This window comes from Hemiscyllium ocellatum, chromosome 11, assembly GCF_020745735.1.
Source record: "Hemiscyllium ocellatum isolate sHemOce1 chromosome 11, sHemOce1.pat.X.cur, whole genome shotgun sequence".
Lineage (NCBI taxonomy): Eukaryota > Metazoa > Chordata > Chondrichthyes > Orectolobiformes > Hemiscylliidae > Hemiscyllium > Hemiscyllium ocellatum.
In genome coordinates, this window is record NC_083411.1 from 86,975,588 (window position 1) to 86,990,023 (window position 14,436).

The 14,436-nt window shown below is 38.0% G+C and overlaps 1 protein-coding gene across 6 annotated transcripts in view; it reads right to left on the bottom strand.

Annotated features, from left to right (window-relative positions):
• phka1a (phosphorylase kinase, alpha 1a (muscle)) overlaps positions 1-14,436 on the bottom strand; it is a 126,313-nt gene that overhangs the window by 67,665 nt on the left and 44,212 nt on the right. For 5 of the 6 annotated variants that reach the window (XM_060832660.1, XM_060832663.1, XM_060832661.1 and 2 more), the window contains 6 exons: positions 14,173-14,251; positions 10,240-10,374; positions 9,524-9,633; positions 7,592-7,736; positions 3,835-3,913; positions 2,379-2,542 (listed from right to left, as the gene is read on the bottom strand). In XM_060832660.1, coding sequence (XP_060688643.1) covers positions 2,379-2,542; positions 3,835-3,913; positions 7,592-7,736; positions 9,524-9,633; positions 10,240-10,374; positions 14,173-14,251 — 712 coding nt within the window. The remainder of the gene's footprint in view (positions 1-2,378; positions 2,543-3,834; positions 3,914-7,591; positions 7,737-9,523; positions 9,634-10,239; positions 10,375-14,172; positions 14,252-14,436) is intronic. The other variant, XM_060832662.1, reaches the window with a different exon arrangement.

The window sequence follows — 14,436 nt, forward strand, 5'->3', positions numbered from 1 at the left end:
AAGGAGACCAGAATTGCACACAATATTCCAACAGTGGCCTAACTAATGTCCTGTACAGCTGCAACATGACCTCCCAACTCCTGTACTCAACACTCTGACTAATAAACGAAATCACACCAAATGCCTTCTTCACTATCCTATCCACCTGTGGCTCCACTTTCCAGTTCATCGATGATCAGAAGTTTCGGAGTGGAATGGGAGAAGAGAAACAAAGTACATACGGAGAGATTATCATGAGGCAGGACACTTACAGACAAGCCTGATAGGCATGGAAGAAATGCTCCTTTTACCTCCTGCCCCATTAGCAGTGTTGTAAGTGGACCTATTTGATGGATTCAGCCTTTCTTATCTTGTTTAAGTCAGCCTACACGGTTAAAAATAGAAAACCTATAAAATTTACAGAACTCTGCCTACATAAAAATGCTTAACATCCAACCTAACCTTGCAAATAAATTGGTCAAATTGGCAAGTTGGCTTTCTGTCAATCTCCGTCTCAAACAAAACCTACTTGTTTTGCGGGTTTAAATCACCTTTCTGTTTAGCATACAAATATCACTGCAAAACTGGATATTTTTGTAAACATCATTTCAAGCATAAGTAGTTGCTATTATTGCTGACCTCAATGTTTCCCTGCTACAATTATGTTTAAATAAATTCAAACCATGTTAAATGGTGATTTTCATCAAATTGCAGACTTCATTAATTTTAAAAATAGTTGTCCAAAATTGTATTTGTAATATCCACCACAAATCTCAACCAGACAGATTAGAAATAACTCAAATTGGAGACAATACAACTATCCAAGCATTCTTGGGATCAGAAGTAAAAGGAAAAAAGGTTGTGTTTCTAGTTTCCAGCAAATCAGAAATCCTTGCCACGTTGGCCAAAAACAGCATCAGAGTGTGATGCAGAGATAGTATTGGGAGGGTGCACAAATGGCATCAATTGACTGAAGATGATAGAATGAAAAATAAGCAAGCTATTGGAGGATGTCAGACAGATCATTTGGTAGACTCATGCTGGATTGAAAACACTGTCTGAAAACATTCTTGTCCATATTACTGGATAGAAAATAGGTATTCAGGCAAAATATGAGGAGTGTTAACAGCTCTCAAATTCAGTCCCACCTGTAGCCATCAGGTTTTGAAGAAATGCAGACAAAATTTGAAAAATAGGAAAAAGAAAACAATTCCAATAATCACTCGATGAATGCAAAAATGTCTTCCTTTCAATTGTTCATCATCCACTAGTTCACCCTCAAATACAAAACAGCAATTTTATTGAATTCTCCCCAAAGTTGAAAACATTGATGAAAGAAAAAATGAACAGAGCTGAATTAAATAGTATAATTCTTCAGACAGGCAACTACTGCATGTAGTAGGATGCTAATTATTTCTGTTTCCCAATCAGCTAAATCAGATGGAGTCATGTAATCTGGAAAACCTTTGGAAAGAGGTCACATGGCTCAGTCTGTGGATCAAATATGTCTACAATATTTTTGAACAAGGTGAGAAGCAAATGTCTGAAGAGCAACAGCTCATTGTTCCCTCTCTCTTTGCAACTCATCTCTGCAAAAAGAGTTAAACTTGGCCAGAAGTAATTTTCTCCTACTCATGGAGAATTCATGGAATTCACTCCACTGATTAAAGCAAAGAAAACTCAGACAGATAAACTGTCCCATGAAGACACTCAGTGTCAACAGTTTCTGCATATAGAATTACTTCAAAACCCAAACACCAGTTGCAACAATCTGTGACCTACCCTTTTTTTAAATGATTTTAACTGTTAGTTGACTATGGTGCCTTTAAGCTAACACGCAAAATTTTCATTTTTTGTTCTTCTCAGTGTGCACGATAAACTTTTTCAAAAAAGGTATATATATCATATATGTAGGTATTATTTTATATACACACACTTGCATAATTCAAACTGTTCTTCAATAATCTTTGCATCCTTATTTGATATTTTTTGGCAATAAGTCTGCTGTTTGTATTTCACCAAAGAAACTTGGCTGAATTGTTCATAATATCTGACCCTGACATAGCTGATGCTTACATAATTTGCATGTCACCAACATGGTTAAATTTAAAATCTGTTGTGATCAGCAGAAATTGTAACTAAAAAAGGAGACATTGCACCTCTCTAGTTCTAACAGCATTTATAACTATATAACTTAAAAGTAAAAGTATACATATTTGAATTAGAGTGCTTTTCCTTTCAGAATATCAATTAAATGTCTGAGTACTATTCAGCACTGACTGAAAATACATCCACTCCAGAAAACTGAACAAACATCTAATTATTGAGAAACTAATGTCAGCACATTATCAAAACTACATTGTTAAATAAATAGCAATTGTGTAGATCCTCATCCTTACCAAACTCTAAAAGCTGAAATTCATGCAGTTGATCCACTGGTTCTACTATATCGTGCGAAACAAGCCAGTCACCAACAGTCTTACCATCAGATCCTAGATCCATAAAACTGAGATGTGTGCAGCATGAAGTTACCAGTAATGCTGACAACTTGCCTGTTTGAACTCTGCAAATAAAAAAAAAGTGAGGACTCCTTTCTGCTCAAACTGCTCAACTACAAGGTTTGGGGTAACAGTCATGCAATTGAGTAGTTGGAAATTTATAAACTGTTCCAGTTTTTGGTCTGTGCTTCTAGTGTTCTACTAGATTTGGTTTGGAAAATTGAAGAGATAGTGCATAAAGCAAATATTCTATCAGCAATGCAATAATGGGACACACTATCAACACAAAAACAATAATTCATTGAGAAGTATGTGCCAAATTAGATTTACTTGCTGCAACAAAGGCCCCAGAAAGTTACAGAGGAGGGGATTAATTCAGGCTGCATTATAATTTTGGAAAGAGTGAAGAAATGATATATGCCAGCTCCTGAGCAACAACCTAAATAACGAACTGAATGAATTAGACCAAATCACTTTTCTTACCCATGGAAGAAAAAGCAACATTTGTATTAAATTCTGCAGAGGATTATTAATTTCAAACATTAAGCTCTAAGGGTCAGCAAGAATGGAGAGGGGATTAATCCATACAGTTTTGTGGCCAATCATATATAACAAACAGTAAAGCTACATAAATGTTTTGCCAGAAATAATATAATAATGGAGGGTAGGATGCACCTGTTGATGCAAATAAAATTGTAGTTTTTCTGGCACAAAGGAAATAAAAGTTAATAATGCAATCAATTAAAACAACCTGCAGTTGGCATCAGTGGCAATACATTATTTGCTATAGCTTGTAGAAGTAATCGAATAGATTGTGCCATCTATAGGTAAATAAATCAGATATACATATAGCACCAAGTGAGAACATTTTATGACTTCTATAAATTTAAAATCAGACTTCCCCCAGTGGTATGGTTGGTAAGGGAGGGATTCAGTTGCCAGTTGGTTGATTCAGCTGGAGTAGGAATGAACTAGAAGCAAGACCATTAAGAGAGAGACAAAATTAGAAGTAAATATATTTGATTCCCAAGCATCCTACCATCTCCTGCCCCCACCCCCAGCTGACAGTAAACACCACATAAATATGGGGAAGTGAAGTATATTGAAAAACCTATCTTAAACAATATGCGTGAGTAGTAAAAAGCCCAATATGGCATCAATATCCACGCAATGTTTGGTGTAATGTTAAGGTTTTCCTTCAGTGTTTGAAAAACCAAAATCTCATTCAAGACAGGTATTTTCTATTGTTGGATGTGTGCACAAAAACGAAGTGATTGCCACTGTTCTACAGAATTATTCAATGTCTACTAGGAAGTGTGCATTGATTCAGCTGTACATAGCTCCTCAGATCACCTACCTGGCTCCTCCAAAATATCCATCTTGCAGTTTCTTCAATGTGGATAGCACATTCGGATCAATACTGGTCCCATTGTCTTCTGCAATTTAAAATTTTCATTTAAAAAAAATTTAAATGATAAGAATTACAATTTACATTTGAGTGCCAAAAACAAAACCTCCATCTCATTTTCCAACTGACAGATTTCTATTGCTTTTCTCAATAGTCAATTATTATTCAGCTACAACTGAGTACTGAGGTCTGATAATATGATTGCCAAACAATATACGAAACACAAAGAATGGCAGCGTGGAGCAGAATTACCAAGTATGCAAGTAAAATGACCTTGCTTTTAAATCAACCTGTATGGATTTATTATGACATGCCTTTTTGCAGATAGGACTCAAACCAGACCTTCTGATCCAGAGGCAGCGGGCTTAGTGAATGGCTGTTAATACAGAAGGTAGTTAAGCAAATGATTGCTTAATCAATTAATTAACCTTAGATATAAAAGAGGAGCAAAGGCTCTTGTGGCACAGTGCTACAAGCTACACTTTTGGGGCAGGCAGCGCAGGTTCAAGTCTCATGTTCCAGAGGTAACTAATAACATCACTGAACAATTTGCTTAGAAAAATAGGTTAATAAAAAGGACTGAGTAGTTATAGCTCTTGGGACGCATAGTAGTGTCCCTACCTCTGAATCACAAGACCTGGGTTAAAGTCCTACCTGCTCCAGAGTTCTGAACAGGTTGTTTCGTAAATAAATATATATGACTGAGTAGTTCACAAAATCTATCCACAAGTATAGGTGAGTTGGTTTCTGTCTCACTCATAGACGTGGATCCAAATTCACACTGATGGCAGAGAATGGCTGCCTAAAGGTGAAGATAGGAAATTAAGAGATTTTTTCAGACAGAATATTATAATTGGAGTTACTTCGGAGAAGAATGGCTGAAACCAGATGCAAGATGTCAGGGTCTGACTTCACACAGATATTTTGTAAAGGTGAACCTTAACAACAATTAAAGATGAAGTGAATGTGTGGACACATGTTACATCCTTACCAAGAAAAAAAAGCAAAAGCATGGCTTTGGCAATGTTGCTTTCCACTAGAAGCAAGATCAGGTGTCAAAATCTCAGACCAGAAGGCTCACCAGTTTGACACAATTTACTAGAGAGATGACTCTTTATGCATGTGGTATTGTCAGACTTAGATAAAATTTAAAAACTGGTTTATTCTATAGAAGACTTAAGAGTTTAGAAGAAAACAGGCTAATAATCTTAAAAATGACAGACAATCCACCTTCTCAGTGGTTAGGAGTCCTAATAAAGGATACAGGTGGAAAGGAGAGATGTACACTAAACTTAGAGAAGACTTCAGCAATTAGCATGATATATATGATAACGTAAAATCAAAAAGACACCATTGTGACCCATTATGAATTTGCCCTGAGCAAAAGAAAAACAAAATTTACAAGTATGCAACTAGATTTATTTAGTCTACAAAAGATATAGAGTAGAGAGAAAAAAAAAGCAATAACAATCAAAATAATGGAGAAATGAATAGCGGCTGGATGAATAACACTGGCTAAATTTCTAACTGACATTGGGGAATTTATCAATGATGAATTTACATACGTGCAAATTCCATTATAGCACTGAGTCTTCCTTCAGCTGCGAACACCCCAATGTTAAAAGAATGCCTTTAATGAAAGATACCAGATGTAAACAACATTACCTAACCCATAATGTGGTAGTGTCCCTGCCTTTGAGCCAGAAAGTCAGGGTTCAAGTGCCACTAGCTCCAGAAGTATGTCAAAATACATCTGAACAGGTTGATTTAAAGTATCTGCATATTTTCAATTTCCAGAGCTTCCTTTCTATTCCTGCTGCTTCATCTGGGGTTCAAAAAAAAATGTACCTGTCCAACCAATTACCCTAAAGGAAAACTGTTTTGATAGCTATGCAGTTATGCTTGCAAGAAAAGGTTATTAGAATGGTTAAAAAGATCTTCTAAATTGCTTTCCCTGCTGTAGGAGAGGCTACCCTAATGTCTCTCTTTCTCCAACCAGCCCTCAAAACTTCTAGCCTTGGCCTTATAGTTCATCTCTGGTTGGACATTTTCTGTTCAGATCAGAGAGATAAGGTACAACTTGCATTCTATTTGTACTCATTAATACTTCTCAAAAATAGGGGGGACTTCTACAATGATCTAGTTTCAGAGAAGGAACTGCTTTGCCAGTGCTAGAATATCATCTTATTTTGCAGTTGCCTCTTTTCAAGAGAGCTCTCTGGCCTACTCAGTTCAGCTGTTCTGCCAGTATTTTGTGCTACATCACATTAATTACTGCATGATTTATTTTTCACAAGCCATAGCGGAATGGAATTTCCACAGCAGTATACAATACTGTAATGTTTAAGTTTTCAAACAGGTCCTAAAGATTTATCATTCACAAATTCACCTTCATTACTTCTTAAGAATGTTCTTTACGAATCAAGACCTTTGTCAGCTCACTTTTCCAAGACTTTATCCACAAAAGCTAAACCTGGTCACCATACCTACAACTTGGAACAGATAAACATTCCAATTCTGGTCCCATACTTCAGATTTATGGTTACGACTTCATTAACTTCCTCAGGAATACTTAAAGGAACACTTACAACTGAGCTTTGGTGTTGTCTTTCAAAATTTAAAGCATATATCATATTAACATATGATTTACACTAGAAGGAATTTGCATTACTTTGATATTAGCTGAAAATGTGTTGCTGGAAAAGCACAGCAGGTCAGGAAGGGCTCATGCCCGAAACGTTGATTCTCCTGCTCCTTGGATGCTGCCTGACCTGTGCTTTTCCAGCAACACATTTTCGGCTCTGATCTCCAGCATCTGCAATCCTCACTTTCTTACTTTGATATTAGCACTGATGAAATGACAGTCCTGTAATTTCACACAAAAGAAACCCTCCCTTTAAAAGATGGCAACAAATTATCATTCCTGAATTCCAAAGTAGGAATAATATGCTTTCATATTATTTGACTCAATTTTTATTAGTTTTGTATAGGATTTCCAAATAACAGTTAAGGTAATCGACTCCATGCACTGTTGAGGTACAGCCACTAGAATGGCACAACAGAATGAATCAGCAACTGAAATACTCATAGGCTGACTTGCATCTTTGACCACCAACATATTTTCTTGCCGTTCGTCTTCATCAGATTCACTCTCAAAACCTCTTGTTTCATGGATTGCCTCAAATACTTGACTCTTTAATCTCCTTTAACCAGTTTAAACTGGCTCCTTTTAAAACAACTTCAATTAACCTGGAGAAAGGTATCCATAAGGGAAGGGAATTCTTTTTTAAAAAGTGTTGCTGCAACCAACCAAGGATCAGACAAAGAAAGAAGGGGAGGTGATTCATCCCCCATCAGGGAACTTAATGATTTGGAATATCCCATCTGAACTTGTAACAGATGGTAGAAGCTTGCCAAAGGAATGGTCATAACACTGACCACAATCTTGCACATCTTTGCTGTTAAATGGCAGATTTTGATAAAATCAGGATCAGCTAGGATGCCGTACACAGTTTACAGTTACTCAACATTCACTGGTTGGTTGAACAAACCAATAAACTTGCATGGGTATCAGAGTATTGTCAATGTCTTTGGAAACAATGCCAGCTTCATGCTAATAGGATTAAATGTTTGGGAAGTTTGTTTTTTAAAATGGTAGCTTACAGTTATTTTCAATCTACTATAGAAATCAAAGTACTCAACTTACTGAGCATGCTCTGTGAAATTGGAAAAGTCACAGTGGGTCGTCCAGTATTTTTCCAGCAGCGACACAAGTATGACAATTCTGTTCGAAGCATTTCAATAACCATTCGATTATCATGGGCCAGGTAGAACTGTTGCTTATCAATAAACTGTAAACAGATGATTTTAAAAAGTGATTAGATATACAGAAGAAAATTACATTTATTCCAGTAACCATAGTATTCGCGTGGTGTAGCTTGCTCATGTTACATGAACCCACATCACAGAATCATTGTCAATAGGATGGTGCATATGATTCCTACCTAGTTTAAAAACACTGAGCGATCTACCTTCTGAGCAGACTATATGAAATTGGGAGTGTCAAAGTCAGCCACCTAGTCTTTCTCCAGCAAAAGCACAGGTATAATAGCCCTGTTCAACGATTTACCTACAAACTTTATAGGGAGAAAGGTATCCATAAGGGAAGGGAATTCTTTTTTAAAAAGTGTTGCTGCAACCAACCAAGGATCAGACAAAGAAAGAAGGGGAGTTGATTCATCCCCCATCAGGGAACTTAATGATTTGGAATATCCCATCTGAACTTGCAACAAATGGTGGAAGCTTGCCTGAGGAATGGTCATAACACTGATCACAATCTTGCACATCTTTGTCAGTACATGCTTTTAAATGGCAAACCTACAAAGATTTACAAACTAGAAACTTAAAGTATCACTTAGTTATTTAAGACAAATAAGAGGAAAAAACAAGATTATCATAGACCTGTTAGGAAGATTTGTTTCTAACTGTACTAAAGTCTACAGTTAAGGATAAAGTGACTGAACATCTTGAAACATGTTTGCTAACTTGAGGATTTGTATAGAAATAATCATGCCAAAGGAAGGTGACAGAGTATTTGTTTACTAAGTGGAAAGGCAAAATTCTGTAGGTGTTACATATATGATTACCAGGTCTAATTCAATGAAGACTCTTGCGAGAGTTCATTAGCTCAACTTAAAGTTCACAGAATCAAGGACAAATTCCTGTTCAGGAAACCGACTACCCTATAGGAAACAGAATGAAGGGATAAAGGGCAGACTGTGACCAGAGTACCCATGAGGATGTGTTTAGTATTCATATGTGCATCATGTTTAAATACATTGTCAATGGATTAGAAAGAAATATATCCAAACTTGTCAATGACACAAAGATAGGCAATATTATAAGCAGTGCAGAACTGAAGCATAAAATCATAAAGGGATATTAATTAAGTGAATGGCCAAAACATATTTCAATGTAAGTAGATGTGATGTCATGCAATATGGACCCAAAGATAGGTAGAATAAGGCACTTTTTAAACATTAAACAGCTCAAAAGAATGAAGAAGAAAAGAGTCTTAGAGGTCTAGGTAAGATGGAAATGCCATGGACAGGTTAAAAAAAAATAAAAAGGTAAATTAAATGTTGGACTTCGTATTTAAGGGATAGCAGCATTAGGAATTTGAAATCATGCAACAATTATTCAAAGCCCGAGTTAAACTTGGTGTTAAGGTGGAGAAAAAAATAGGACAGAGATTATTGATTTGCCAAGCAATGGAAATAAAAGTGGTCTAGGAAATATAAGCCTAGAACTTAGAGCCAGGCCTTTCAGAAATGAAGTTAGGAAACACTTTTACACTTACAGGTGGTAGAATTTTGGAAGTCTCTCACACAAATAGTAGTTAATATTGGACCAATTGTTATTTTAAATTGGAAATTTCAAATTTTTTTTAACCTATTGACGGATACATGAATAGGAATTCCTGTCCCTATGTTTGAATTAAATTCATAATCTCATGCTGTTAGGAAAGAGCCAGGGAAATTGCGACTGTGCATTTTATACCTAAAAGGAGGAATTTCATTCATTAAAAGAAACTCCCATCTGAAACGAAATTTCAAAAATGAGGTGAATGTGCACTTACCTGAGGAGTGAAAGAAAAGATTTCATCTCTGATAAAATACAATTTTGATGTGCCAAGAACACCCATATGGCGGTGAGGCCGACCACTCAGATTCATTCTCTTATTGTAACCTGTCAATAAGGTTAGACCTGTGTGTCAGTCATGTTTTAAAGACCAAGCCACTCATCCTAAACCTAGAATGTTGCACCCAGTTTAAAGAATATATATGCATTAAAGATGTTGGAGCATGATGACCTAGCAAAATCCCTAGCTTTACCTGTTGTCCTGGCTCCACGGTCAGTATGCTTTCCTACAGGCCTTGCTGTAATATGTGCAATGGCCACCGCCTCTGATTGGCCAGCAATGTTACAAGGCATTTGCCGAGTGGCAAAAGTTAATTAAAGGCTGTGCAGAGCAGAGTCAGTCTTCTTCCCATTGCCCTGACTTGTTAGCTGGGTGGTGGGAGTTTGCAATAACATTGCAGCTTATTAAATTGGCTACTACATGGCCAGGGCACAAAGGTCTGGCTGGATGGGTCTGATGTTCTTTTGTTGCTGCCATTTTGGTCCTAACTCTGAGAATAAAAGACACGAACTATATTTATATTAAGTTACCTTCATTCCTGCTACACACAATTCCTTGAATATCCAGCAAACGACTTGAGTTTAATGGACTGAGATGTAACAATCCCAGTATTCCCACATACAATGTAACTAAATAAGAAAAGATTTTCTTACCAAGTCTTGTATAGATACGAGAAAGAATACGAGCTGGCTGCACCCTGATTGGAAATACATCTGCTACAGTTTGTACATTAATTCCATGCTTCTCTAGGATCTCCTTTATTCCCACAGTTTCTGCAACTATTGCCACTGAAATTAAACAGAAAGGAACAAAATGAAGATGCTTTTCAATTGTGAGCTAGGTTTATGTCCAGAGACTTAAATAATGGTATTGACACTGAAGGTATCTGAAGGACACTGATGATTGAGCTTATTCTTATTCATAGTGGCCATTAATTGGAACATTTAGAGATGTACAGCATGGAAACAGACCCTTCGGTCCAATCCGTCCATGCCAACCAGATATCCCAAACCGATCTAGTCCCACCTGCCAGCACCCAGCCCATGTCCCTCCAAACCCTTCCGATTCATGTACCCATCCAAATGCCTCTGAAATGTTGCAATTGTACCAGCCTCCACCACTTCCTTTGGCAGCTCATTCCATACCCGTACCAGCCTCTACGTGAAAACGTTGCCCCTCAGGTCTCTTTTATACCTTTCCCCTCTCACCCTAAACCTATGTCCTCTAGTTCTGTACTCCCCGAACCCAGGGAAAAGACTTTGCCTATTTACCCTATCCATGCCCCTCATAATTTTGTAAATCTCTATAAGGTCACCCCTCAATCTCCGACGCTCCAGGGAAAACAGCCCAAACCTGTTCAGCCTCTTCCTATAGCTCAAATCCTCCAAACCTGGCAACATCCTTGTAAAATCTTTTCTGAACCCTTTCAAGTTTCACAACACCTTTCCAATAGGAAGGAGACGCACGTAATATTCCATTATTGCGTCAATTTAAATGCTACTTGTCAGTCCACATGCACCTTATTCAGATCCTGCTAATGTGGGTTGTTTAATTATCATACAAGTTATGAGCGAAATTGAGTCAAGAAGAAATCAACCTTATTGCTGAACTCACAACAGAATCATCTGCACAGTCCAAGTGCCTTTACGAACGACTTCAACATCACAACCATCTGCGGTCTCCAGCTATTCCAGTTTTGCTTTTCATTCCCACTGAATTCAGTTTACTAAGCATCCTTTCTGCCACATTTTGTAAAATTCTGCTTTGGTGTTGACTGCAGCTATTTACACTTCTCCTTCAGCATGCAGCCTGTGCATCCACATCTGGATCAAAGCTGCTGTGATGAAATCCAGAGCCAAAAAGGGCTCTGACAGAACCCAAAATAACCATTGGTGAACTGGTTATTTATGGATAGGTATTTGACTGGACAAATCAGATCACTTTACCAATGGTTGTGTGAACTAATGTTGTTCAATAAATGGCAGGGCTATATGTTTTCTGATTGTGGGTCGCACACATTTGAGTATTCTTCCACACTGGTAGATGCCAGTAGGATTGCACTGAAAGAGCTTTGCTGGATCAGCAATATTTTTAAGATTCTTTTAGAACATGTGGGCATTACCTGGCTGGGCCTACATTTATTACCTGCCCCAATTTGGCCTCAAGAAGGTGGTGGTCGTGAGCTGTCTTCTTGAATCTCTGCAGTTCCTTTTGTGGAGGCACACCAACAAAGCCATTGCAGAGGGAGTTCCAGGATTATGACCCAGTGAAACTGAAGGAAAAGTGATAGATTTCCAAGTCCGAATGGTGAGTGGCTTGGAGGAGAACTTGCAGATGATGTTTCCATGTATCTCTTGCCCCTTACATTCTAGTTGGTAATGGTCACAGATTGGAAGGAACCTTTGTAAATTTCTATAGTGCATTGTGTAAATAGTGCTCTGTTAGTATGAGGTGACAGTGGATGCCAGTCAAGCAGCTGCTTTATCCTGCATAGTGTCAATCTTGAGTGTTGTTGGAGCTGCTCTCGCGCAGGCAAACAGATAGTATTCCATCACATACCTGACCCATGCCTTGCAGATGGTGGACAAGCTTTGGCAAGTCAAAAAGTGAATTACTCACTGCAGGATTCCTAACCTCTGACCTGCTTTTGGAGCCACAGGATTTATACAGCTAATCTGGTCAAATTTCAATGGCAACCCCCAGAATGTCAACAGAAGGGCATTCAATGATTACGAGGTGCAGTGACTGGATTTGCTCTCGTTGGACATGGCAGTTTTTTGACAGTTGTGTGACATGAAGGACACTTAGCAACCCAAACCTGGATATGATCTGTTGCATTTAGACACAGCTGAAAATGTGTTGCTGGTCAAAGCATAGCAGGCCAGGCAGCATCTCAGGAATAGAGAATTCGACGTTTCGAGCATAAGCCCTTCATCAGGAATGAGAGAGAGTCTCTCTCTCATTCCTGATGAAGGGCTTATGCTCGAAACGTCGAATTCTCTATTCCTGAGATGCTGCCTGGCCTGCTGTGCTTTGACCAGCAACACATTTTCAGCTGTGATCTCCAGCATCTGCAGACCTCATTTTTTACTTGCATTTAGACACAGACTACTTCAATATTGGAGGAGTTAGGAATTAAGAAGAATATTATACAGTGAACATTACCCACTTCTGGCCTTATGAAGAAAAGATCATTGATAAAGTGAGTGAAAAAAGTTGGGCTTAGGACACAGGTCTGAGGAACTCCAGCAGAGATGCCCAAGAACTGAGATAACTGACCTTTTACAACTATAACCATCTAACTGTGCACTAAGTATGATTCCAACCAATAGAAACTTTTCATTGTTTGTAATATTGGTAGGGCTTCTTAATGCTACACTTGTTCAAGTGCAACTGTGATATCAATGCCAGTCACTCTCACCTCACCTCTAAAATTGAGATCTTCTATCCATGTTTGAACCAATATCAGGAGCAGAGTGGCCTTGACAGAAGCCAAACCACAAGCAAGTGTGCAGTTTAGTACTGCACAAATGTTGCTGGATATCACTGTTGCAGATACCTTATGTTACTTTACTAATGATCAAGAGCAGACTGATGGGGAAGTAATTGGTTGGGTTGGATTGATCCTTCTTTCTGTGTGCTGGATGTACCGTGGCAACTTTCCACACGGTCAGATAAATGCCAATGTCGGAGCTCTACTGAAATAGTTTTGTTCTGGGTACAGCAAATCCTGGAGCATGTCTTTAAGATGACCATTGTGCTGTTATCAAGGCCAAACTAGCTCTTATGCACAAGTATTGAGCTGAGTCCCAGGATTTTGTCAAGACTCATTTCTGAATGTCACTTGGAATTAAGTTAATTAGTATCTACCTTTCATTTTTACCTCTCTTGCTCTAAGAAAATCAAATGAATAGGCTAATTTTGTTTGCCATATGACAACACCTAAACCAATTATTACACTTAGGTTGCAATTAAAATAATGGCAAATATCAAACACAAAAGGCTTCATTTTTTTGTTTACCTATACAAAGATCTCTTCTTAATTCTAACTTGCATACAACACAGCCAAACCAAAATACTACGCTCAGAATACGACCAGGAAGAATAATTTCAGAATTAGTCAGTCAGTCTATAACTACCTCAAAAAAACCCCAAACAACCACAGATGCTGGAAATCAGAACAAAAACTGAAATGACTGGAAAAACTCAATAGGTTTAGCAGCATCAGTGGAGAGAAAGCAGATTTTACATTTCAGGTCCAGTGACTGTTCTTCAGAATGTCTGAAGGCTCTAAAGAAGGGTCACTGAACTTGAAACATTAACTCTACTTTCTCTCCACAGATGCTGCCAGACCTGCTGAGTTTTGCCAGCTATGTCTATAAAGAGCTTGTGAATCTTTAAAGTAAAATCCTGGTCTGTATTTGAAATATTTTTTCATTATTGTTGAATAATGCATAATTTAATCACTCTGTACTGCATCAGACTGATTTATAGGTAATTTTTAAACTACAACTTGCACAAGGCAGACCAAATTAGAATACTGTTACAAAAAGGTTATTTAAGTAGAAAATAGTTCAAAAACATACCTTGGACTACAACATCTGGTCTAGGTATAGTTGCAAACCTTCTGTTCAATGGATCGATTTCACCAGGAGCAAGAAATCCCTGTAAGTAACATCTGCAGTGAGACACGGGTTTCGGATAGCATTCAAGGACAACGAGGATCACATGGATCAGTTGGAGCCGCAGTTCGACATGCAGGAGGTGGATAGCACCATGGATAGGAGGTTTAAAGATGTGGTCACATGAAAAGTTCAGACAGGAAGATGGGTAGCCACTAGAAGGGCAGG